At 52.6% G+C, this 24892-nt stretch overlaps 1 protein-coding gene across 8 annotated transcripts in view; it reads right to left on the bottom strand.

Moving 5' to 3' along the window:
• Window positions 1–204: 204 nt before the first annotated feature.
• PAX5 (paired box 5) overlaps window positions 205–24892 on the bottom strand; it is a 203090-nt gene continuing 178402 nt past the window's right edge. For 5 of the 8 annotated variants that reach the window (XM_001169207.8, XM_063787843.1, XM_009456631.5 and 2 more), the window contains 2 exons: window positions 13796–13882; window positions 205–7570 (listed from right to left, as the gene is read on the bottom strand). In XM_001169207.8, the coding sequence (XP_001169207.1) occupies window positions 7494–7570; window positions 13796–13882 (164 nt within the window). In that variant the 3' untranslated portion in view covers window positions 205–7493. The remainder of the gene's footprint in view (window positions 7571–13795; window positions 13883–24892) is intronic. The other 3 variants (XM_063787844.1, XM_063787847.1, XM_063787846.1) reach the window with 1 other exon arrangement.

The following is a 24892-nucleotide window of genomic DNA, read 5'->3' as shown; positions in this document are numbered from 1 at the left end:
GGAGGCTCACCCATGACTCAACCTGCCAAGCCTGGGGACATCTCAAGGGTGGATTCTGTGCCTGCTGCCCCCTGCCCAGGGCACAGCCCAATTCTGCAACATGGGTTTGTTTTGACAAAACAATCAAATCCATGCATGACTACGGTACAGTCAAAGTTGTCAAAGGTCATCCTCAAACTAGTAAAAACAAACAAGATCAAATTCTTTTTCTGAACTTAAAAAATTACTTTTATTTTAGGAACCAATAAAATTATGGCAAATATTTACAAATAATTATCTCACATAAAGGTTACATAAAATCAATTCTTCACAAGTAACAGCCACTCATGAAAAGACACACAGATATTGAAACTACGCCAATCTTATTGCATGTTTCTCCAACTAATCTAAAATAAAGGTGTTGCAGTCAACCATTTAACTTAAAAGGAAGCCACAAATTTCAGGTTTGACAAGGAAAAAAAAGTAAAAAAAAAAATTAAACCAAAACCCCACCCCTGTTTTCTCCCAAGTCCCACCCCTAGCCCTGCCCTCCTCCCCAAAAAAGAAAAATATGTCCAACATCTTTGGCAAATTGGCACTGCTGTAATTACATTCAAATATTATTACACACAAAAGCAACACACGTCACTAAGAAAAAAACCACCAATATTTCAAGTCAGTTATTTTCTACTAGAAAAAAAGAATACAAAACATACACATTTTTTAAGAAGCATTTTTTTTTTCAATCCGTTGGAGACAGATCATCTCCCACTTTCAAAGGCAATTCAATTGTGGTTTTTGTTGTTGGTTTTTTTGTATTTTTTTGTATTTTTTTTTTTTTACAAGTAAGCGTCTATGCAGGCATCACAAACTTTGGCGGATACAGTAGATATGTATTTCTTTGATGCTGAAAGGTCAGTCCCTAAGACAAAATCAAATGTCTCAAAGAATTAAAAGCAAAATGCATGTGTCTTCCTGGCAAAGGTTTCCATTTGCAATGTAATCTGCATTTCTACAAATACTCAATGTCCAAGGCCACTAGAGGGTGAAAAACCAGGGCAGCGTCTTCCAGCAGGAGTCAGGGCAAACCCAGAGCCAAAACTCCATCCTCAGCCCAACCTTGGAGGCCCAGCAGCTGGGGCTGAGAAGTGGGGCCCAGGCAACGCCAGGCCCTCACTGCCCGCCACCCTCTGTTGTGCTGGGGGCTTGGGGCCAGGGGATGGGCCTGCCTCTTCCTGAGCCCCGGGACAGGCTGCTGCCGGGTCTGCTCACCTTCTCTGACCCAAGTCGAAGACAGCAGGCAAGAATTGGCATGGGGAGACTCAGTACTGTTTCTGAGTTTCAAGTATGTCTGAGGTGTAGGGGAGTGTGTGTGTGTGTGTGTGTGTGTGTGTGTTTACATGCTCGTGCACCTTATGGAGGGGAAGGCCAGATTCTGAGGCTCTGAACTTCTTGCAGAGTGTTTAAAATAGACTCAGGATTTATTTATTTTCTTTTTAGCTTTATAGCAATTAATTGGCTATTGATAGGTTGGAATGTTCAACTCTCCATTTCCTCAAATACAATAAAATAGTTTCATTAAAATGTATTCATGCTTGAAAAGAAGGGCGCCATTAAATGGTATCCTTTCTGTTCCACTCCAAGGGAAATGCGCCGTTTGTAAATCAAAAATCCATCATCCAAAATCACTTGTTCTTAATGATGCTTTTGGAGAAGATGAGGGACGTGGCCACAGGCATGGTGATTTTGGGGACAAGGGCGACCAGTGGCCATAGCCACAGGGTCACAGGGTGGGGGGCGGGGGTCAGGGCAGGTGAGGCTGGTGTGGCCTCCTCCTGCCAGGCCTCAGAGTCGGGGAGGGGATGCATGACTGCCAAGTCACCCCCACCCTGCTGTTTCACCTGCTTCCCTCCCTGGGCCCCGATCAGCCACCAGAAGCTGATGGGTGGGTGGGTTTGTGCCTCTGTCTCTCCTGCCACAGGCCAAGTACCCTACCTGAGACGACTCCTTTGAGGCTTCGCTGATTGTCCCTCAGTAGATATTAATAGGTAAGCAGCTGCATTTTCTCCTTGTGTTGCTCAGGGGTCTAAGATGTGGGAACAAGAATTTCTGGGCTTTCTGAATGGTGGCTACGTTTACCCATCTTGGAGATGAGCTAAAGGGGACCCCTTGGATTGAAACTCTAGAATGGCAGTGACATGATTCTGAGGTTCCTTTCAATCCTGGGGTGCCCAGGAATGGAGCCTCCGTGCTGAGGAATTACCAGAAAAGGAAAGACAGGCTGGTGCCTGCCTGCTCCTGGCCGGCAGCTCATTTCAGAGAAGCTGTTGCCTCATCAGGGGAGCAGGCAGGCAAGGGGCTCACAGCCTGGCCTCTGCAGAGGCCCTTGGGACCTGGCGCCACACGAGGTGCAGCCGAGCTGACAGTGGGGAAGTGCACATCAGCACTGTGGTTCCCCCATGAATATGCAAGAGGGAACCCTGAGGTTTGGGGCAACAGGGGACAACAGGGGCAAGGGGCTGAAGGGGCTGCTGGGAGGTGGGGCACGCCGTGGGCTAGGAGTCGTGGCCTGACTGTCCAACTTTCCAATAATGCATTTTATTACCTTTTAAGAAATGTACTTGCCTCGGACCTCTCCGAGGCCAAAAGAACAAAAGAAATAGTTTCCCCAGGAGAGCTGGTGTGTGGCTGGGAACCATCAGAGCAGCCTCTCGATGGGTGACAAGGCCAAGGCTGCAGAACTGGCCTCGTAGCGGGGCCACCGTGGAGCTGGTCTAGCTCAGAGCCCTGTGGGATCCACCCATGCCTGCCTGGGCCTGGCCTGGCCGTGGGGCAGGAGTTGGTTTCCACCCTCCCGGGAAGCTGTATCTTAGACTCCCCTCCTGGGAAGCTGTATTTCAGACTCATCGTGTTTCTAGGGCTGTGTCAGGGTGCTTGGTTGGTTTTTAAGATTTGCTTCCCTGGCTTGGAGCTCAATTCTGGCTGAATGTCATGAGGAGGGGGTGGCTGGAGCCACTGGCTGCCAAGGCTGGGCAGTCGTTCTGGGGCGTGACTTCTGGTAAATGGATTTCACCCCTCAGTGCCCTGTGGCCACATCTGAGTCTCTTCCCTGCACATGTGAAAGGTGACCAAGCAGCACTGACCTCCCCTGAAAACCCAGCAGCTCCCCAATCCCGTCCCTAGCACCTCTGACCTTCCACCCAACTCCATCTTCAAAGCGCAAGGCTTGCAAGAGCCCAAGATGAGGCCTGGGAGAGTGGCAGGCTCTGGGCGTGCCCGTTTCTACCCCTGCCTTGCTGGACACCCTGAAGCACATCTCTCACCTCTCTGGGCTCCCATCTCCTCCAAATCTGCAACAAAGGACAGGAGGTGAATGAGAAAGGGGGCAATTGACAGGCATTGGGGCTCACAGGCTGGTGCCCAGTGGGTCAAATTTGGCCCATGGACATTTTTCTTTAGGCCGACAGAACATTTTACAAGTTTTCATACTTGAATGCCACTCAGGGGGGCAGGCACACTTCTGGGCATCTCGGGCACTGCTGCACCGTGCTGTCTGGTGCCCTGCCCGAGTGGCAAGGCTACACCACCCCGTTCACCCAGGAAGCAGTTCATTCAGGGGACTCGAGATTGTGATCTGTGTTTCCAGGGGCTGTGGACACCCTGGTGGCCCTGGCTTGGGCACTCCTGCATACTGTCACAGCCAGGCCTGGAGCCTGTTCCAAAGTGGGAAGGCAAAGAAAGGGAAGTGGGGGACAGCACATGACCCTGGCACCTGGACCCCTGGAGTCAGGGCTGGACCCATGTCCAGGCCTGGTCAGGGATTATGGTGTGGCCTTGAATTGACTCTGATACCCTCTGAACCTCAGGGACAGCTGGGAAAGAGTCTGGATGAAACCTCAGAAGCGCTGTTGTGGATTTGGTCAAAGACTCCGCAGGTTTCAATGTTCTTAGGAAACAAAGCCGCCAACCTGCAGGCCCCTAAGTCAGGCCAGCCTCTGGGTCCCTGTTCTTTCTTGCCTGATTGTGGGTCTGGGGGATTTCTAGGGAATGGGGGTGGGGAGTGTCTTTAAGCCATACACTCCCATGACAGGAGCACAACTCGGTGGAGAGAGAATGGGGCCTGGAGATCTGAGAATTCACTTCGCCTGTATGTTGCCGTGTGAGCCCCAAATGTCAATTTCCCCGTCTATAAAGTAGGCATCATGCTCGTTGCTCCACAGAGTGGTCAAGGATTGCAAAGCACCGTACAATGTCAGTTATGGAAGGGCTAGCCTTAACTAAGGTGCCTTGGGAAAGGGATGTTGGGTTTGATATATCATCCAATTTTTCTAGGTTGGAGCTAGACTAATGGTATGAGAAATTTTCACAAAATCCACAATGTCCTTTTCCAAAAGTCAGAGCTCGAACACAGGGAAGAAGGCCCATGGAGAAATGCCCCAGGCCTTCTGCCACGATGCTGGTGAGGCCCCGGACTTGTGTTTTCCATTCAGAATTCTCTGGCATCTACTCAACGGCTTGTGTCCTTTGGAGCCATCCTCACCAAGCTCCCAGGCAGCTCCGCCGGACCGCGAGGTGCTGTGAATTGGTGAGAGCGGGCGTGTGTGTGTGAGAACATCCGTGTGCATTCATGTGCGCTTGTGCTTCTGCCTGGCAGCCCAGGAGTCAAGTGGTTGTCTCACAAATACAAAACCAATCTGAGGGCCAGCAAAGCCTCAGGTGAGGGAGGAAAGGTATGGGGGGAGCTCATTACAGGGCAAGAAGAGGAACAGGATGGGGAAAGGGGGCCGCTGTGAGCCAGGTGGGCTTTGCCGAGGAAGGATGCTGCATGCCTCAGGCAGCTGGTTCAGGGGAAGCTGACCTCCTCCCAACAGCCTGGAACCACAAGGAGGGCAGGATCCAAAGATGTGGGTACACATCATTCCAAAAGAAGGGTGACAGGGGGCAGAGGCTCAAGAAGTCTGTGCTGAAGACCCCTGACCCCACCACTTCCTGCTAAATGGAGGGAGGCAGGGAGAGAGGTGCCAGGTAACATACCTTCTCCTACCTTACCTGACAGGTGGAAGCTGCAGCCAGCTCACCCTGGCTCCTGGAGGTGGACTCTGGCCCCAACTACCTCCCTTCTTTGCCCCGCAGGTTCTGGGTGGGGGCGGGGGTGCGTGTGCCTGCTGTGAGCTCGCTGGGCTCCATCCCTGGCCTGGGTGACCAGGCTTCCTTGGCAGTTCTTACAGACTGAGTGTCTAGGGCATGGGGCCCAGAACCATCTCTCACTGCTCTTACTGTCAACTCTCCTCAGGAATAGGAGATGTGGATAGACCAGGGTGATGGGGAACACCATGGGTTGGGGGTCAGGAGCCCGAGTCCCAGCCCCACCCCCACCAGTCACTGCTTGAGGACTCCACCTTGCTGAGCCTTAGTTTTCTCTTCTGTTCCACCACCCTGTGAGGGACTTAGGGAACAAAATACTTAGCGGTGGCCAGAGGAAGTCTGCTTTGTCTCCCTGCGTGGTCCTGGCCTTCCCCAAGCTGGGCCTCAGTTTCCCACTAGGGAAGTTGGGCTAGGTCTTTTTCCAGGCTCTTCTGATTCCCACCCCTCTGAGTGTTCTTGTTTCCCACTTGGTCCAAATATTAGTGGGCCTCAGGTGCCCACCCCCATCTGCTTGCTTGGAAGTGGAGGGCCTGCCCCAGATGATCCTGTCACAGCCCCAGCTCCCTGGAGAGAGGAGGGGAAGGAAAGAGCTGTGGGGTGGCCCTACAGATGACACTGCTGCACCAAGGCAGCCAAGGCTCAAAGAGGTGCAGGGTTTTGTCTGAGGTCCCACAGCAAAGACATGTGGCCAGGACCAGGACAAGACCTGCCTGGCCTGCTGATCCCAAGTCCAGTCTCTCTCTGCCCTGGCTCTCTGCCATCCTGGTGACATACAGATATGGGGGACACTGTCACCTAAGAAGGCCAAGCCCCCTCTCATCACTGTCATTCAGCCCAGGTTTGGACAAGGGCTCTACCTGGCTGTTCTGACTTGACAAGAGAGACTATGCAAGGAATTAAGGCCCCAGGTAAAGAGATGATGGCACCTGGCACCCCCATGTCAAAATCACTCCCAGGTCACACAGCAGCTCCTCACTGCTCTCCTGCCCCTCCCCCAGGAGGCCTTCCTCTGTCCCCCAGATCTTCCCTGCTGGCTTCCTCTGACCACCCTAGCCCGCAGTGAGTTCTCCAAGCTCCCTCTCCAAGTTCCCGTGGCCCTTGGCCGTGGCCCTGACCATCGTGGCCCCTTAGATCAACAGGTGGGCATGCATTGTGCGAAATTAGGCATCTGCCCCAGCCCCAGCACCTCCATGCCCAGCTGCCTGCTAAGCTCCACGAGGACGGGGAGGGTCTGCCCCGAGAGGATGCTCAGAAGTTCTGGCTGTAGGCTGTTTGTGATCTGGGTGTGGGGGAAAGTCCTCTGTGTTAATTATTGTCTACATCACCGGAACAGGCTTGCCCAGAATCCACTTGCTGGGGTCCTGGAGGGTGGGTGAAGTGTCTGTGGCAGGTGTCCGAAGTGACCTGAACCTGGGCATGCCTCAGAAAACACAGTTCCAGGGGCTGAGGGAGTAGGGAGAGCCTCAGGCCCCTCCTTGGCTGGGATCAGATGATCTCCTGCGTCCCATCCAGCCCTCACATTCAAAGTCCACAATGTAATCAATACCTCGGATGACATTCTGCTTCGGAGAAGTAGCTGAGGAATCTCCCAGACAGTTTTCTTTGAGTTCTTTGATCTGGAAAAGAGCTGCTCATACTGCATCGGTCCCAGAGAAATGGAGGCAGGAAACCAGGACATCTCCCCAAAGTGTGCTCCTCTTGGAGAGGGGCCTCAGGGGGAGCCTGCAGCACAACCAGCCCAGTAAGACTCCTCGTGAAGATACTAAAGAAGGAGGGATGAGCAGGAGGCTGGGGCCCAAGGGCAGCATCCTCCATCTTGAGGACAGCTCTGAGCGCACCTGCCAGGGTCACCCAGGGCAGAGAGGATGCTCTGCCACAGGTCTAAGATGTCCGGTGATGCACCAAGAGTGCGAGATGCATCATGGGTGGAGCAGTCTTCTCAGTCGGACCTTCAGGCCCACAGAAAAGCAAGAAGGTATTTACATGGGTGCTGCTGAAGCAACAAAAGCAAGCTCTCCTTCCCAGGCTGGGGTGGTTATGATGGATGGATAGTCAGACAGCTGGGGGACAGGCAGGCTGGGCTGGGGCTGCGGTTATTTGCAGGACAGTCTGTTGGTTTGCAGAGACCCAGTGGCCATCGGGAGAAGCTCATAGATTGGCTTTTAGAAATAGACAAGTATCCAGAAGTCCAACGGCCCCACCAAAGGGCCCCAGAGTCCCTGGAGGAAGAGAGGAGGAGGGGAGCTTCAGGCAAGTGGGGGATGCTGGGGGACGGTCTCATGGGCTCCTCTGGCTATCTTCAGGAGGGCTGGGTGGCTGTCACCCTCAATATGTGCCATCAGTGTTTGGTGCCCGCCTGGCTCCAAGGGTCAGTGACGGTCATAGGCAGTGGCGGCTGCAGGTGGGGCGGCTCCTCGGGCTGCAGCGCTATAATAGTAGGGGGAGCCTGGAAGAGACAGGAGAGAGCACCGAGGTCAGATCCGGGGTCCCCTTTCCACCAGTCTCCTCCACTTCTGTCCTTTCTTCCCCTCACTCAGTCCGGGCCACCATCCTCGCTCACCAAGATCTCTGTCCCAGTCTGTTCCCCAGATGGCAAGTCCCATCAGGGCCACAACCTGCTCACAAGATTTCGAGGCTCTTCGCCATCTAGAGCTGGGGTCCGGAGCCTGGGGCCCTTGGGTCCAATCCTCTCAGCTGCCCGTTTTAGTGACTAACATTTTACTGGAACACAGTCTTGCCTATGAATGTAGGCATTGCCCATTACTGCTTTACTGCTATTATGACAGAGTTGGATAGTTGCAACAGAGACACTGTGGCCTGCAAAGCCTAAAATATTTACTCTCTGGCTCTTTATAGAAATCATTTGCCAACCCCCGACCTAGAAGATAAAAACATGAAAAGCATTCCCTTTGTTTGGCCTGCAGGTGCTCTGTGAGCTATCCCCAGCCAGCATCTCTGAATTCATTTCCCTCAGGGAAGGCTCCTCCTGCCCACACTCATATATCATGCTTAAGCTGGATGAAACTCCTTGCAGCTGTCTCATATATACACAATGCAAACAGATGAGCACATCTTCTGTACCTGGCCCTGCTAGGGCCTGTGCATGTATTATCTCATTTAAACCTATGGCGTAGGCACAGTTTAGCTCATGCTAGCATACTCTCCTGCCTCTGTGCCTTTCCCCACAATGTGCTTCCTGCCTGGAACTCTTGGCCTGCACCCTCACCCCTTTTCCTATCTGTTAAACTTCTATGCCTCTTTCAAATCTCAGAGCCCTGTCTCCTCCTCTGGGAAGCCCCCTGCCCTGAGCTCACACTCCCCTGTAGTCTGTCCCTATGCTATGGGAAAGACTTCTTTCTGCACTTCCCCCATCCCCGGTTGGAGAGCCCCCAAAAGGCAGAAGCTGGGTTCTGCTCTTCCTGGGAGTCTGTCCCCGGTTCCAGCCTGGAGCCATATGTGGCACCTGCTTGGCTGGATTGGACATGTAAACGAACCAACTTTGCTGAGTGAGCAAACAATAGCGAAGACACCCCCTGCCCATTCATTCATTAACTCATTCATTCACCACTCATTTCCTGACCCTGCTGGGGGCAGGGCTGGACAATAATGGGGCAAACGCCAGCCTGACACAGGTTAATATTCAGAGCAGGAAGGGGATCCAAGGTCAGAAAGAAGCTCTGGAGAGTGCAAGATGGTTCTAGCAAGTTGGCTTTTGGATTAGGGAGAGTCAACCTGTACCATAACTGGGGGCTGAGTCCTGGAGTCTGCCAGAGTAGGGGTGACACTTTGGGATGCACCACCTCTCCTCCTCATTCAGCCCTGATGAGCCGATGTACTGCTCCCTCCCCATCCCCCCAAGGAGGCAGTATGGCAGTGGAGGAGCTAGTACCTTGCTGTGCTGTTCCAGACGGCACAAACACCAACCCCATGCCTAAGTATTCCCTGAGATGGGTTTTCTTCTGCCGCCTCTTCTGTCACCTCCCTGGCTGCAGTCCCGACTCAGAGACCCCTGTCAGCCTTCCTCTGTTCTCTGTTCTGTGGGATGGGGACAGCCACCCATGGAGTGTCTGCAGTGCCTGCCCTTCACCCTGCCTGTAGGTGAGCCCAGAGGAAGGCGGGTGTGTGTGCATGAGAGGGGCATGGCACGAAGGCAGGGCAATCACAGGGTCTGCCCTACACACGGGCCCCAAAGGACATGAAACGGAAGTAGAGTCTTCTCCTTGGAGGATCCCTGGCTTGACCCTCCAAGCCCTCAACCCCAGCCACCTCTCACCCTGGACTCTGACCCACTCCCTCCCAAAGCCAGGCTAGACCCTCCAGCGGGCCTCCGCGTGAAAGCTTGCATTTACTGTGAAAAATGAAAACATCACCTCACAAAGCACTCTGTCTTCCTGGCGCCCATTAAACCTCCATCTAGAATAAACTTGTCCTTTCTTCTGTCATTTTTCCTCTCTAATTCACATTATCGTCAATTTACTGCTTGACACAGTCATTCCCGGTTCTGCTTTCTCTCTAATCCCTTCACATCAGCCACAGGCACTCCTATTCTAATCCTAATTGACCGCAGCCGGCCTTTCTTCCTGCCGGGAACGGGACCGCAGCCCCCTTGCCACCCTGGGGCCCTGGTGGGATGCTGAGTCACAGTTGCCCTGGCTGAGGGACATTCTCCCAAGAAGTCAAAGTGCCCCAGTCCTTCTGCTTCATCTCCTGGCATCGCTGATCCTCACCTTGGCCATTCCTGGGAAGGAGGCTTCAGCCAGGTTGGACGAGGTGTGGGCAGCACATGCGAGGGTGTGTGCGAGTGGGAGTGGGGATGTGAGCATGTGTCTGTGTGTGTATGTGTGTATATGTGTGCATGTGTGTGTGAGTGTATCAGTGTGTGAGCGTGTGTGTGCCTGCGTGTGTGCATGTGTATGAGTGTGTGAGTGTGTGTGTGTGAGTGTATGAGTGTGAGCGTGCATCTGTGTGTGTGTGCATGTGTGTGTGTAGGGTCTCGCCTGTTCCACAGAGCCCACCAATCTAACAGGAGCACCCAGGGACCTCCGGACAGGTTTCCATGCCCTGGCGCCCTCCCCAGATGTCACGAATAACCCATCTAGGTCTCCCTGCCCTGGGGTATTCTCTCAGGCCACGCTGAAGACACTGTGGGGCAGGGCGGGCCGGGAGAGGTGAACGGGCCTGGAGCTATTTGCAAGGCTGTGGGTTGGGGAGGCAGCAATCTCACCCATCTTCAGGAAGGTGGGATCACAGCTTCCTCTGCCCTGCACCTCTCAAGAGAGCATGCATGCGGCTCCTGTTGGAATGAGGCTGCTGGGATGACTATCCTCAATTTACATCCGAGGCAACTGAGGCCCAGACCTGCCTAGGCTCCTCCAGGTTATAGACTTGGGCAGTGCAGGGACCATTTCTCATGTTTGTTTCTGGCCAATATCGTTTGTGCTCTTCCTGTGTTTGTAGAGATTCTGCAGTAGGAGGCCTGCTTCTTTGAGCCAGAAGTCAGAACTCATCCTCCCAGCTTCCCTTGTTGCTAGGGCACAGGTGTGTTTCGTGGGCTCTGCCAATTAGACTTTCTTGTATATGACCTTGATTGAGAAGGTAGCCCCTTGAAGCAGTGGGCTGGGGGACTCCGTCTGTTGGGAGTGGGTGGCAAAGGCATCCGGCTTTGGCTGGGGGCAGGACAGAGCTTCTGGTGCCCAGTTCCGAGCACCCTGGGAAAAGTTACAGTGGAGTGGAGCTGCAGGCTGGGTGCTGGCTGGCAGCAGGGCTACTGATGCTAGTGCAACTCTAGTTGTGTGGTGGGTGTTGTCCTGGCTGTGTCCCATACCTACCTCTTTTTGTCCTCCTGGAGATTCTAGGAGTCCCAAATATCCCTTAATAAATTCATTTTCTGCTTAAGCCAGTCAGAGTGGATTCTGTTGTTTGAAACTGAAAGTCTGACAGATACAGATAGTAACCTGCTTTCAAAGCTGGACCAGAGCCAGTCTCATCACTCACACACAGGTCTGAGTATTCAGGACTCAGGACTCCCAAGGCCTGTTTCTACAGAGGGGTGAGGCCTCTTTTCCTGGCTTGCTGTTGTTCAAACTGCGAATCAGTCAGGGAGAGTAGAGTACCACATCACATACTGGTTCCAGAAATAGGCTCTGGTGTCAGGGTGACCTGAATTTAAATCCTCCTTCTGCCACCTGAATGCTGTGTGACCTCAGGTGAATTAGTTCACCTTTCTGAGCCTCATTGTCCTCTTCCGTATAATAGAGATAATAGTATGTGCTCTGTAGGGTTGCTGAGAGGACGAAATCAGATAGCCCATGTGAAAAGGGTTTTGGGTGCCTGGTACAATTAGCAAGTGCTCATGTAGATGAATGGAGTTTTGCTTCCTTTTCCTCCTCTCCATGCTGTCTCTGGCCCCCTAAAGGTACTGAGCACCTCCCAGCCAGACACCCCTGCCTGAGGCTCCCACCCACAGCCTGTGAGCTCCCTGGGACAGTGTGCATCTTTTCCACAACAGGCACACAGCCCAAGCCTAACAATTGGGGCTGTGAACTAGATTTCACTCCAGCTTGAGTAGCAAAAGCCTTGGATGTGGTCTAGTCCTGCCCTCCCCTCCCTATCTCCTCAGACCTACACAGTCAGGTCCAAACTCCCCAGCCTGGCCTTCAAGGGGCCGCTCTGTGCACACTCCACAGATAGCCCCACCTCCTACACCAAGCCTTTGCCACACGTGCCTGAGACGTTTCTTCTAATTTCTCTGCTTCTTGAATTCCTAGGCAAATAAATGACAGCCACTATCAACCTCTAGGACACCTTGTAAAAATGAGAAAAATGTGTCCCTTTTGAGAAGGTGCAGCCCCGTGCCAGGGCTCAGGGTTTTGTGCCATGCATGGGCTGGGGTTCAGCTCCCACTTGTCCCCTTGGGCAGTGCAGTCATGTGTGGCAGCCCTGGGCCACCATGGCCTCCTTGGGGTCACCTCTCCATCAGAAGGAACCTCTCCCACAGGCCAGTGTCCAGGTCTCCTGTGTGCCATATCCCCTGGGGTCTCCCAGCAGGACTGGGATCAGGCCTCTGCCTGAGGCAGATTTCCTGGGAAGGACTCCCAGGTTTGGGCCTCAAGACTCATCTCCCTACCCCCACCCCTGCTGGAAGACACTGGTTCAGGGAGCCCACAGCCAGCCCATGCCTCCTGTTTCCTGAGACAGACATCTGGGTCAACTCAAATAGTCCATTTAAGAAAAAAACATTAGGTAAGTGGATATCTTGGTTCGATACTTAGAACTAATTTTGACCAAAACCAAAAAAGGAGTCTGAGAAGAGATCAATCTGCAGATTCTGCCCCTCTTGGAGACCACAGATAATAAGAAGCTAGGAGTCTTCTGCAAGGCTTGCAATCTCCTTGCACAGGGACCTGTAGCACTAATGGGAATTGTTTCTTATTGAATCCCCAAGTCATGCATGACACACCAAAATCCTTTGGACAGCCCAAGGTCCCAAGAGCATGGAATGGTAGTAGCAAGAGAGAAGTGGTTTCCATACTGTGTGTCTGTCCTAGCCACCAAATCAGGTTTGGGAAGGGGTCAAGGCTGAGATTACATGGCCTTTTTCACAGACCTATGGTTTGGCAACTTGAGTTTGAAGACACCAGGTCATGGCTTTTCTGATGAAGTCTGTTTCTCAGTCCTAAAATAATTAAGGATCCAAGGAATTAAAAGGTTCTTCCTTAAGGAGGCCTTGTTAAGCTGGGCAGATAAACCTGGGTGGTCTCAGAGGGCCCTTCCATGTCTGACCTTTTACTGCTCGAAGTAGAAAATTCTTAGCTGACTGGGGGAGGGCTCCATGTGGCTATCTGCAGGCTGATTGGCTGGCTCCACCTCCCAGATGGTGAGTGACATCTTTGAGCCCATGCCTCTACTTCATATCCCAGAACCTTTAGCTCCAACTGGCACTCACTAGCTGGTTTCATGTAAGGTCAGTCCAACAAAACAGAGGGCTCCCCTTGGCCTTTTGAAAGCTGAGTTAGACTTGCATGGTCTTTGCGGTGGCCCAAATCTTGATGATGTTCACAGATCAGACTGCCACCAGTCACGGACAATCTGCCAATCCAAGGCTTGGGCAGAGGGTGGGCACCAGCTGAGCCCTAAATGGCATGCTTTGTCAGACCTCCAGCCACAGGCAACCAGGTTCTAACAGAGCCGGCTCTGGTGATGTCCATGCAGACATCACTAATCAATCACTGGGCATCAGGGTCTTTATCAAGGTGGTCTCCAGGCAGCCACTACCAATCGATTCAAGTTAGTATCTTTACTGACACTTATTTAGAGAGTTCTCGCCTGAATATGTCATTAGGCTTAAGAAATACAAGTTACTCACAGGTAGGCACTTTTCCTACCTTCCTTTTTCTCCTTCAATGCCCCTTTTTTCCTCTGTTTCCCTTCTGTGCCATTTTTCCTAACCCACCAAAGCATCTGGGGGAGGGAGGAGGGCATGAGCAGGGCTGGAGCACTATTTACTGCCCTAAGGCCCCCATGAAAACACCTGTGCTCCATGTGTCTGGGCAAGCTACCCACCCACCTCAGTGACCAGACCTCAGGATGTCGAGGGACCCAGGCCAGTGAGGAGGCCTGGATGGGGTAGCTGATGGCCCAAGGGCCCCGCAGGGCCTCCGCCAGTACTCACCAAGCAGCCCCGGGTTGGGGAACCTCCAGGAGTCGTTGTACGAGGAATACTGAGGGTGGCTGTAGGGACTCCCGGAAAACTCACTCCCTGTGTATGGTGGGTGGAGAGAGAAACAGAAACCAAACGTCAAATCCAGTTCAGAAAAGGCCCTGGGTCCCAGCCAGCCTGGTTGCCAATGGCATTTGCCTCTTCCGTGAGTTGCAGGCGCTTTTGTAACCAACAAAAGCAAGTCAGGTCCACATCATTATGGAGTGGGCAGCTGTCACTGGCATTGTCTGTATTTCCCCTCCTTATCAGCGGGAGTGAATGGCAGACTCTCACATGTGTACCATGGAACTCCCATGTCGTTCTGTGGCCCCATGTGCCAGATGTTCCTTGGGGCCATTGGCTCATTTTACATATGAGAAGGCTGATGCCCAGGTCGTCTCACAAAATGGTCTTGATACACCTTGCTAAGTTCAAGGCTGCAGACTGCTTGGTTCTCATCCCTGAGTGAAGCCAATCCAGGACCCCAGAATGGGCTCAGTTCTACCCCCCACCTGCTCCTGAGTGGCTCTGGACAGAGAAGCCAAAGGTAACCTCAACCCTAGCCTGGCCCTCTGTGCTGTGAAGGCAGGGGTGGCTGTCCCTGGGGCCTCAGTCTCGTCAGGGAGATGAGACATAAACCCAGGCCCTCTGCCTGGAGGAGGCAGACAGAACTGTGCTGAAATGAAACAACAAGCCAAAGGGCTAGGGGAGCACAGAAGAGGGAGTGGTTGGGGCCTTCTGGCCACTGGGGAGGGGGCAGCTGTTGGCAGCTGTGGGCGTGCTTGGGCAGGAGCTGTGAGGTGTGCCAGGGTGTGATGAGCATTGTGGGGCATGGTGGGACCCGAACATGGTTCACTCCGGCCAGGTGCTCATGGAGCAGTAATACCTGCCTCTGGCACTTCCCTGGGCTCTGGGTGCCCATCCCAGGAGAGCCTCTTTACTACTGGCCAGGTCACTAGGAGGAGAGTTCACAATTCTGTCCCTTACCACCTCGCTGCCTTGGTCTTGTAGCTGGCAGGGCCTGCCTGTCTTCCCCCATGGCTATAGGGGATCCCAAAGAGTAGGCTTCAGCCTGGACTCATCGCCAGGTGCCCAGTACCCGGCAGACTGTATTCAGTAGAGGCCCTGGAACAGGGCATGGAAAGCTGGCTGCTGCTGGGTACAGAGCATGGGAGCCCTTCCCTACTGGAGGTGACAGGAGTTACATAGCCCCATGAGCCCACTCGTGGCCCAAGCCTGCCTCCGCGATCCCCTACAAGGATGCTTACAAAGGGCCAAAGGGTGAGAGATTCCAGAACGGGCCAGCCAGAACCCGGGACCAAGAGCCTGCTCTCTCCCCTACAACCCAAGCCTAGAGGTGGGCCCCTGGGGATCTGCCAGGTGGGGCAGGAATAATGAGGCAGGACTGAGGGGCCAGCCACTCCCACTTCCTAGGTCTAGCTGGCTTCCCCCACACCTCACAACCACAGGCAGAGCGTGTCCATACACACACACACACACACACACATGCTCGCGCTCCTCCTCAGGCCTCTCTGGGGGCCACTCCCAGCCTGACAGGCTGAGCCTTCCAATTCTCTGTTTTTTATGCCTCAGTGGTCAGGGTGTCAGGTTCTGGCATGCAGAGGGAGAGCCCGGTGACAGTGGGCTGCAGCCGCCCGGCTCCGGCATATCCATCAGCACCACAGAGCCTCCTCCTCCTCAGGTGGGGGAGTAGAGACACAGCGCAGCCTGGAGAACAGGGACAGCGCCCTCCCCTCGGGACTCTGAGCACCCGTGGACCTGCCCTATCAGAGGCACTTCTTGACAATGCCGAGCCCAGGGCATTGGGCTACTGTGGCAAAGGCCACCTCTGCATCTTTGTTTAGCATCGCCTCTGCTGCCTGGCCCAGCTCCAAGGCCACTTCTTCCAGGAAGCCTCCCAGATCTCCAGCCCCACAAAGTGCAAGTCTCAGGTCCATCTGGCTGGAGTTAGTTCATTGTGGACATATTATCCATCCCCAGATTGGCTTTGGCTCCTGCAAAGGGCCATAAACAGCTCCCAATTCCTTTATAGGATGTACCTAAGTCAGTGTCACCCACCATCCTCTACCCTGTCCCCACCTTTCTAGCCTTACAGTGGTGAATGTAGAGGTCCTTGGCTACCTTTTCCTCTGGGAAGCCCCTCTCCCACCCCTCCTCTTCCGACCCCAGTCTCCCATGTGGTTCTGCAGCACTGGCTTTGCCCTGACCTGCAGGGGAATCCGTTGTATGTGGGCATGCTTGGGCCTGCAGGTCCGTTGGATTCCTCTCTGCACCTGTGTGCCACCCTCACCCCAGCTTGGTGCCCAGTCCACAGCAGACAATGAGTGTCTGAACAATTCCTGGTTGCTCACCAGCTCTCTGTAGCATGGGGAAGCCTTCCCTGATCACCGTATTTAAAAGGGAAGCTCCTTCCACACCATCTCTCTTTCCTGCTTTTTTTTTCTCCATAGAGCTGATCACAATCCAACCTGTCTTGTTTATCCTGCTTATCTTATTATAATCTGCCTCTTCCACTAGGATGTAAGCTCCATGGGGGCAGGGAGTTTTGTCTCTTCACGTCTTGATCCCAACCTCTAGCACAGGGCCTGGCCTCTAGTAGGAAGGAATAATTATTTGTTGAATGAATGAATGAGACTCCTAGGTCAACCAGGCACACGCTTCCAGAGCAGGCTCTCTAACTCAGGCGACAGCTCTCACTGCCTCCGTTATTAGCACCCACAGCCAGGGGTGTGTTGGACACCTGCTATGTGCCAGGATCCAAACCAATTTCTCCTATTCCATTGCCCACCACACCATCCTGCCCCTTGGTGGGAGAAATGAGCCTACCAGGGACTGGCTTGCCTGGTGTGCTAAGAGTGGTAGTGTGGTGGGCACCCCCAACATGGGGCCCCTGCCCTATGACAGCAATACGCTCTGGGTAAGGGGCGTTTGACCATGTACGGGTCGTGAGGCTGACCTAGAGGCTGGTTCAGCCACCTGCTGGGGACTCTGGGATGGTGTCTGATTATCTGAAGTGCCACACAAGAAGCTGTCTGAGTGTAGGGAGCCCTCACCCCATGAGATCCGGAGAAGCTAGGTCCTTAGTCAACAGTCCAGAGAAGGCCTGGGAACACTTTCTGGGAGTGGAAGGGACCACGTGAACCAGGCCTTGAAGGGTGGGTAGGACTTTGATGGCAGAGAGAGGTGGGCATTCCAGGCACAAGCAAAGGCCCGGCAGTGGGGCTAGGCAGAACGTGGCCCCTGAATGGCCAGGTCTTCCGTGAGGCCCCGCAGAGGCAGCTGCAGGGCAGAGCAGGCGTGGGGCAAGAGTGTAATGCTTTTCTCTCATTAGGGCTGGGATCAGCCAAGGCTTCAGACTGGTGAGTGCCAGAATCTGGAGGACAGGCTGGAGGAGGACAGCTTGCAGTCAGGGGGCCCCTCCAGGTGGCTGTGGCCACAGTCTAAGCAAGAGGGACTGGACCTGGGAGATGACACAGCAGTGGCATCCTTAGGCACAAAATGATGTTCCTCATGTGCAGGAAGGACATTCTTGGGGAAGGAAATGAAAGCCCCTGGTTCTGTCTTTTGTTGCGGCCTCCGGAGGTGCAGCCAACAGGCCCAAGACAAAGATCCCACAATGAACCCCTTTCAGATGACCGTGCCCAGCACAAGGGACACCACGGGCCCTTTGCCTCCTTCTAACTGACCCACACTTTTGGCATCTCTCAAAAATACTAACCCCTGGAATTGGGAAACTTTTCTTTACATATTCATAGAAAAGCTGCTGTGAGTTCTGGTAGGTGCCAGCTTACATCGGAGTGGCTGTCCCTCAGTGGGCAGTGAGACCCACCTCTGGGAGACACACAGCACATGGCCATTCTCAGAGGTGGTTCCTGGCGGTCTCTGGAGTTGGTCACATGGAAACCCCTAAGAACTCTTTCAACAACAAAACACGTGCCTCCATCTTCTCCATCGGCATTCCCCCAGGAGCAAGCAGTCCTGGGGAGAAAACAGGACTGGACCCAAAGCCTCATGGGACTGGGCCTGCAGTTGGCACTGTAAACTGGGCCCCAAAATGGTGCTGTGGGGGCAGAAGGCAGGTGGGCATGTGGTGGACACAGGCATTCCTGCGGCGGGGCTGAAAGCACGCTCTGCCATCAGGCCCTCTGCTCACTGGTTTTGTGGCCTTGGGCAAGCGATTGAACCTTCCAGGCAGAGCCTCCTCATCTTGAATATGAGCAAAATAAAAGCACCTACATCATAGGACTGGCAAGAAGTAAGTGAAAGAATGTTACTGGAAGAACAAAACTACCTTTTCCCCAGGCCAAGGGGACTGGGGATGTTGGGTGGAGATGGAAGAAGAAAGAGCCTCCTCTGAAAACTAACTGAGGCCCTAAATGTAATTTGATAGCTTTCGGTGGGGCTGGGGGTAGAAGAACATTGAAGAAGTGGGGTGCCCAAGTTCCCATTTTCAGTTGTCTGTTGGGTGTTTAATCTACCTCTGCCATTTCTGCTCACTCACACTCAAATGCCTTGGATGGCCGGGTTGGTGTTTTCTCCCCACATGGAAATCAGAGGAAGGAGCCAGCGGGATTGAGATGAAAGAAAGTGGCTGAAGAATGTCCCGAGAAGCCTGAGCCTGAGGTGAGCATGGGAAAGTGAGCCTCCACCTGGAAATGGGGCAGAAATCTTAAGGAGAACATAGGATTTTCCCACTAGGTGGCAAATGAGGGTTTGAATCAACTTTACCTTGATTTCAAAGTGCCAGGTGATGCTGGCCAGCTGTTGGGATTATTGGAATCAGAGAAAGTCATGGTGGGGCCAGAGGAGGCAACTGCATGAGCAAAGGCAGGGAGGAGGGGCAGGCAGATGGCCCACGATGGGATTCCAGGGCATCCGGGCTGATCCCCCTTCTCTGATCCCCCTTCTCTGATCCCCCTTCTCTGATCCCCCTTCTCTAGCTGCTGTTGACAGAATTAAGAACAGAGGGCTGGTCCCCTTCTAGGCCATGCTCCAGGCCACACCCAAGGTGTGCTCTGCTCTCTGCTGTTGCCCAGAGCTGCCCACATCGGAGGAGAAGACAGAAAATGGCCTTTGAAGTCACACAGACCCAAGCTCCAGGCCGGCTCTTCCTCTTCCAAGCTGTGTGGCTTTGGGCACATGCATTCACCTGCTGAGTCTCAGTTTCTTCATCTATAAAATGGAGGGAAGGAAAATCCCTACTTGTTAAGCTTATGGAGAAGATCAAATGACTTCACGTTTGCAGATGCTCTTTGCAAACCCCTGTGTGGTGGGGACTAGGTACCTTCTCTCATTGAGAGAGAACAAACTCAGAAATTCTGCCCCCACCCAAGCCCTCTGATCCCAGCTCCTCCCCCTGCCCCTTCACCCTTTGATCCTGGGCAGGTGGGAAGAGGAAACCCAGTGACAGAAAGAAATACAGAGCTGCGAAAGTGACAGAACCGGAAGGGATTGGCGAGATCCACATACTCAACATGCCCTTGTGTCGCAGATTGGGAAACTGAGTCTCAGAAAGGAGAAGGGACTTGGCAGAGGCCCGGCACATGCAGTCCCTCAGAGGCCAGGTAGACAGGAGGGGAGGGCTGCGTGGGAACTGTCTGGAAGGTGGCCTTTGGAGGAAAAAAATGACGGCGAGACTAGAAACAGAACGCTGGCAGTCAAGGAGCAGCTCCGAGGCCATGGCACCTCACCCTCACAATAACCCCGGTGAGGAGGATGCGGAGCAGAGGAGCCCGGGCTGGGGCAGAAGGAACGTGGCTTCCCACTGGGCATCTCAAGGCTGACAGTCCCTCCCGGCATTCTGCCTAACCCCGAGCAATGCACTTCCTCCTCCCTTCACGCAACAGATTCATCTTATGTTGAAACTTACCAACCTGTGCCATCACTCATAGTCACAGATGATCAGGCCTGGGATGAACCTGAGGGAAAGGTTCCCTCAACCTTTCCATCCCCAGGGTCTTCTAGCCAGTCAGGAACAGAGCAGGGCCTGGGACCCTGGCCTATATTCCCAGACCCCAGGGATCCCACCATCCCAAGGAACACCTCGTTGAGCTGGGCCAGCAGAGGAAAGGGAAATCTTCTCATCACACCCTTCTTCACCCCTGATGTATTTGAAACTTTTCAGGCATACAGCAAAGTTGAAAGAATGTTATAGTGAACACCTATGTAGCCACCACCTAACTCTACCATCAATGTTTTCTTATGCTTGCTGGTCATATCGATCTCCATCCCTCTAGCCTTTCTTTCACCTTAATGTGTATTTCATTTCCAAGTAAATGCAAACATCAGTACACTTTGCCCTAAGTACTTCAGCATGCATACAATTAACTGAAGTTCATTATTTGTTTACTAGTTTTTTCTTTGGATACAAAATTTACACATAATGAAACACACAAATCTTAAATGTGCTATTGCTGTGTTTTGACAAATGCATAGATCTGTGTGACCCAAACCCCTACCAAGATATATTAATAGAACATTGTCAACAGCACAGAGAGAAAATTCTCTCATACTGAAGAAGGGGGCCTATTGACCAACCGAGAACCCAGCTATCTGGGGATGTAACTGAGTCATCCCTCCATGAACATAGAGCTCTGAGGTTAGCACTGACAGCCCCAAACCCCGATGGGTGAAAGAGCCCCTGACCTGCAAATTCAAAGTTCCTCCAAAGCCATTACACAGAACAAAGCTAGAGGAATGTATGCTCTTTCCTCAAAGACACAGAGAGAAACCAGAGCCTTAAGAAATTTCAGACAAATGGTGGGTTTCCCCCAAACAGTACTGTCTTCCAATATAGAAGACGTCACTGTAAAAACCAATGCACTAACTAGAGAACACTGATTAAAATAAAAAATTTAAAAAGGGGTTACGATAAGATGCACTTAATGCAGCTGTCCTGGAGATCCCAGAGGCAGAAACATCACCAGATTCAGAGGTGTTTTCAGCTTCCCCTTCGCTCAAAGCTCAGAGATGGCAAGAAAGTCAAAGTTTCCTAAAATTCTCAGAAGTGACAGGTAAACGGGCTCAGTATAGCTCTTAATTAACCCAAAACGACACCTGCCAGATGACGGGGATTTGCAGAGCGCACTGGGGGCCGACCCCGTCTGCAGATGGTGGGCTCCCACCTCTGCTCCAGACCTTGGCCGGCTGCAATTAACATATGGAAAGTCTTTCAAAGTGACTTCGCAGCCAAGTTCTGTTTCTGAAGGATTCAAACAGGGCTTAGAGAAAATCTTTGCAGAGGAGGAGGAGGAAGAAACAATTTGAAAAGGACCATGAGGTTTCTTCAGCTCCTCTCCATGGCTTTGCAGAACTGCATGAAATGCCCGGTGGCTCAGGGATCGGCGGCTACCCGGGATGTTGCGGGACCAAACTGTTGACGACCAGAGTGAGCATAGGCATGGCATCACACGTAGCCACAGCCAGGCTTTCATAATACACATGTATAGACACTCCCGATATACACGTACACATGCATATAATGTATCTATGTATGTATACATAATAATATGTATAATATTTATAATATACAGACGTATGTATGTTGGATGTGTACACACACACATACACACACACTGGATTCTGGAGCTGTGTCAAAGCCTCTTAGAGTGACCTTGGACAAGTCATTTCTCACCAAGCCTCAGTTTTCTCATCTGTAAAAGTGGTGTGTTTGGAAGAAATTGAAATAAGTGACCTCCAAGGGCTTTCAGCTCTCAGAAGCTGTCTTCACTGCACCCACGCCAAGCCTCACCCCCTCGCAGGCCAAGGCTTCTCACCGTCCCTCTCTCCACAGCGAGACCTTCCTGGGCTCCCAACAGGGAGATGAAAACCTGAGCTCAGTAAAGGTCAGCCTGTCAGCCCCGACAGCCGTGCATCGATCCATTGCTGGGAAAAACCTCTCTCCCACCAGCTCAGGCCAGCCACGAAGGCCTTCAGAAAAACAGAGGGAAGAGAAAAACCGAGAGAGAGGGTGAGCATGAGGGGCAGAATGCACAATGTGTCTCACTTCTGTTTCTCCCGAGAGCCGCGGACCCCACAGCTGGACGGCAGGCCTGGGTGAGCCCCAGGGAACCTGGCGTGGAGGCCAGGACTCTGCCACCTGCCAGCTGTGCGGTGGCCAAGTGGCCTTTCTGGGCCTCAGTGTGATCCTCTGTAAAGAAGAGGCTGTTGTGTCCCCTTCCTGTTGTCTACAACTACAAAAACCCAAATTCAAGGATCCTCTAGGGAATTCAGTGGACACAAACTCCACTGCTGCATCATGGTGCCTCTGCCACAGGGCACAGGTCCGACTCCACCAGCTGGCCATCCATCACAGGCAAGAGCTGGGGGCCTCGGGACACATAGGGCCAGGAGGAAAGAATTGATCGGCTCCTGGTGTTTGAAAGGGGCAAGAATCAGTAGCCACAGGACTTCCATCTATCTAGATCTGTTGTACTTGCCTCCAAGGCTGACCTTTCTTTCTGTAACCTGCCTGGCCCCTGCAGGCATTTCCATTTGAGATCCCTGGCTATGCCATGGCACATTTTGAACAACACTGGTCCAAGTTTAATCCATTCTGCTGCTGTGGTTCTATTCCAAAATTCTGTCCTGTCCTGCCCTCATCTAAGCAAACAATGGGCATGTAAAAATGACCCCCCTGAAGCCTCACTAGGGTGCAAGATAACACCTGATTTGTGTGCATGTGTGAGGTGGGGAGGGGGGTACTGCAGTGCCCTGTGCTGGGAGTGCCCACAGGTAGCACTTTGTGAAGGTCAACACCCCGACGGCTCCTGGTGGAGGTCAAGGCCCTTCAGGGGCTGGTTCCCATGGAGCTTCCCAGCCACACCTCCCACTGCCCACATCCTCCACTCCACCCCCACCCGCCACAAGCCATACTCCAGGCCAACCACACCACCAGTTGTTCTGCACACCTACTCCACGGGGCCGTTTCCATCTCTCATGCTGTTTCCTTCATCCCAAACACCACCTTCCTTCCCTTCCTCATGTCCAATTCTCCTATTTGTCAAGACCCAGCTCAAATACCACCTCCTCCAGGAAGGCTTTCTGGATTAATCATCCCAGCTGAGAGCAGTCCCCCACTGGTCCCTGAGTCCCCAGCCCTGGGTCTATCACTGCCGATGTCCCAGGGCACACAGATTCAGGGCTGTCTGTGACCCTGTCTTGTTTCCCCTGCTGTTGGGTCTGGCTTCTCCTCAATGGCAGGAACCAAGGCTGACCATCTGTGACTGACAGGTGCCTGCAGCCCCGCCCCCAGCACAGGGCTTGCCCACAATACCAATGCAGACTGAGTGAGCACTAAGTGTGCCCAGCAGATATGTTCCTTGAGCCAGCCCCTTTCAGAGTCAGAACAGAAAAGGTCGTGAAATCCATGCTAGAAAGAATTAGTGAAACACCAGTCCCGATCTTTGCTAGAAACATGGAGACAGCAAGGCAGAGAAAGGGAGTAACACACACAAAGAGAAGTGGGCTGTGTTTACTGCAGAAACCACCGTGCAGGTCCCATGAGTGAAAAAGGACACTGGTGCTCTCCTGAGCGGCTTAGCTCCCACCTGCAGGCTTCAGTAGGCCTCCCCTGCCACATAATGACAGCACTCAGTTCGGCTCACTTCAAAAGAGCGCAAAAGTACAAGCTAAAATAAAGAGACACAAATTTTCTTCTTTCTTTTCTCCTCTTTTTTTTTTTAGGCGGAGTCTCGCCCTGTCGCCCAGGCTGGAGTGCAGTGGTGCGATCTCGGCTCACTGCAAGCTCTGCCTCCCAGGTTCACGCCATTCTCCTGCCTCAGCCTCCCCAGCAGCTGGGACTACAGGTTCACGCCTCCACGCCTGGCTAATTTTTTGTATTTTTAGCAGAGATGGGGTTTCACCATGTTAGCCAGGATGGTCTTGATCTCCTGACCTTGAAAATACACAAATTTTCTAAAGGGAGAAGCAAAAAAAGAGCAGTACCAGACTGAAGCTGGATTACAAAGATAGGAAGGCTCTAGGTTTTGTCCTTAGCACCTTTTCTCTGCACCCATTTGGCCACTGGCAGATGCTTGGCCTGGAAACCCGAAGAGTCTCTTTGAACATCCAGAATGTTGCCAGAAGCCCCCATCCCAGGGCCTAACCCACTTGGCCCCAGGTTCTGCAGAGTTGAGTAGGAATAACATTGAACTGCATTCCCAGGAAAATCCAACTCCTGTATTCATGATAAGTGTCAAATAAACTCACTAGGCTCTCGTGTGTCTAGCCTCAACTGGGTTTGTTCAGGCAGTCATACACACTTTCCATGGGTCTACCTGGAGCAACTTCAGAGTTGGAATGAATGATTTAAAAGGTAGGGCATGGTAGAAAGTAACATCTCTCCCCAAGTTTCTAAAGTTCTTCACTGTCCTCCTACGCCAGATTTGGGGAAAACTTATCTTAAGCTTTGATTTGGGGACTATGTTTCACTTTTAGACTCCTATACTGGTGATGCTGTGTATTTTGGTAACTGCATTTAATTCAGCATCCACTGTGGTCCTACTCCATTCAGAGCTCAGAGCTAGGCCCCCAGTAAGGCATACTCAGTGAAATGCGCCTGGGCTTCAATCCTCAGGGAACTGCCTGCATTAAAGGGGATTCTTAGACCCAAAACTAGACATTCGGGTGCCAGCAAAAGGCAAGATGGATTCAGAAGCAGAGTAGAAATGGAAATTCATTCTAGCTAGGGTATCCAGGAAAGCTTCCTGTAAGAAGTGGCTGCAATGTGGGCTGGAGGACATTCAAATGTTGTCATTTAGTGGGTACCGAAATCTGTCCCATCACCTGCCAGCCCAGGCTGCATTATTGAGTCAAAGTGTACTGCCTCTGTCCCCAGGGAAGGGAGTCCTCACTTTCTTCCAAGAAAGAGGCCAGTAAGCAGGACGCACACGGTGCTGACATGGAATGGGCCACAAAGACATGACTGTCCTTGCTTTCAACTCCCCAACAAGGCAGCTGAGAATGTAGGATACTGGCCGATAAACCCAAGGCTCCTGACAGCTCTGAACCACGTCATGGTTTTTGTAAATAATTGTAGAAAGGGGAGCA

Source organism: Pan troglodytes, chromosome 11 (assembly GCF_028858775.2).
Source record: "Pan troglodytes isolate AG18354 chromosome 11, NHGRI_mPanTro3-v2.0_pri, whole genome shotgun sequence".
NCBI lineage: Eukaryota > Metazoa > Chordata > Mammalia > Primates > Hominidae > Pan > Pan troglodytes.
Note: the sequence above shows the minus strand (reverse complement) of the source record. Positions and strands in the feature narration are given on the sequence as shown.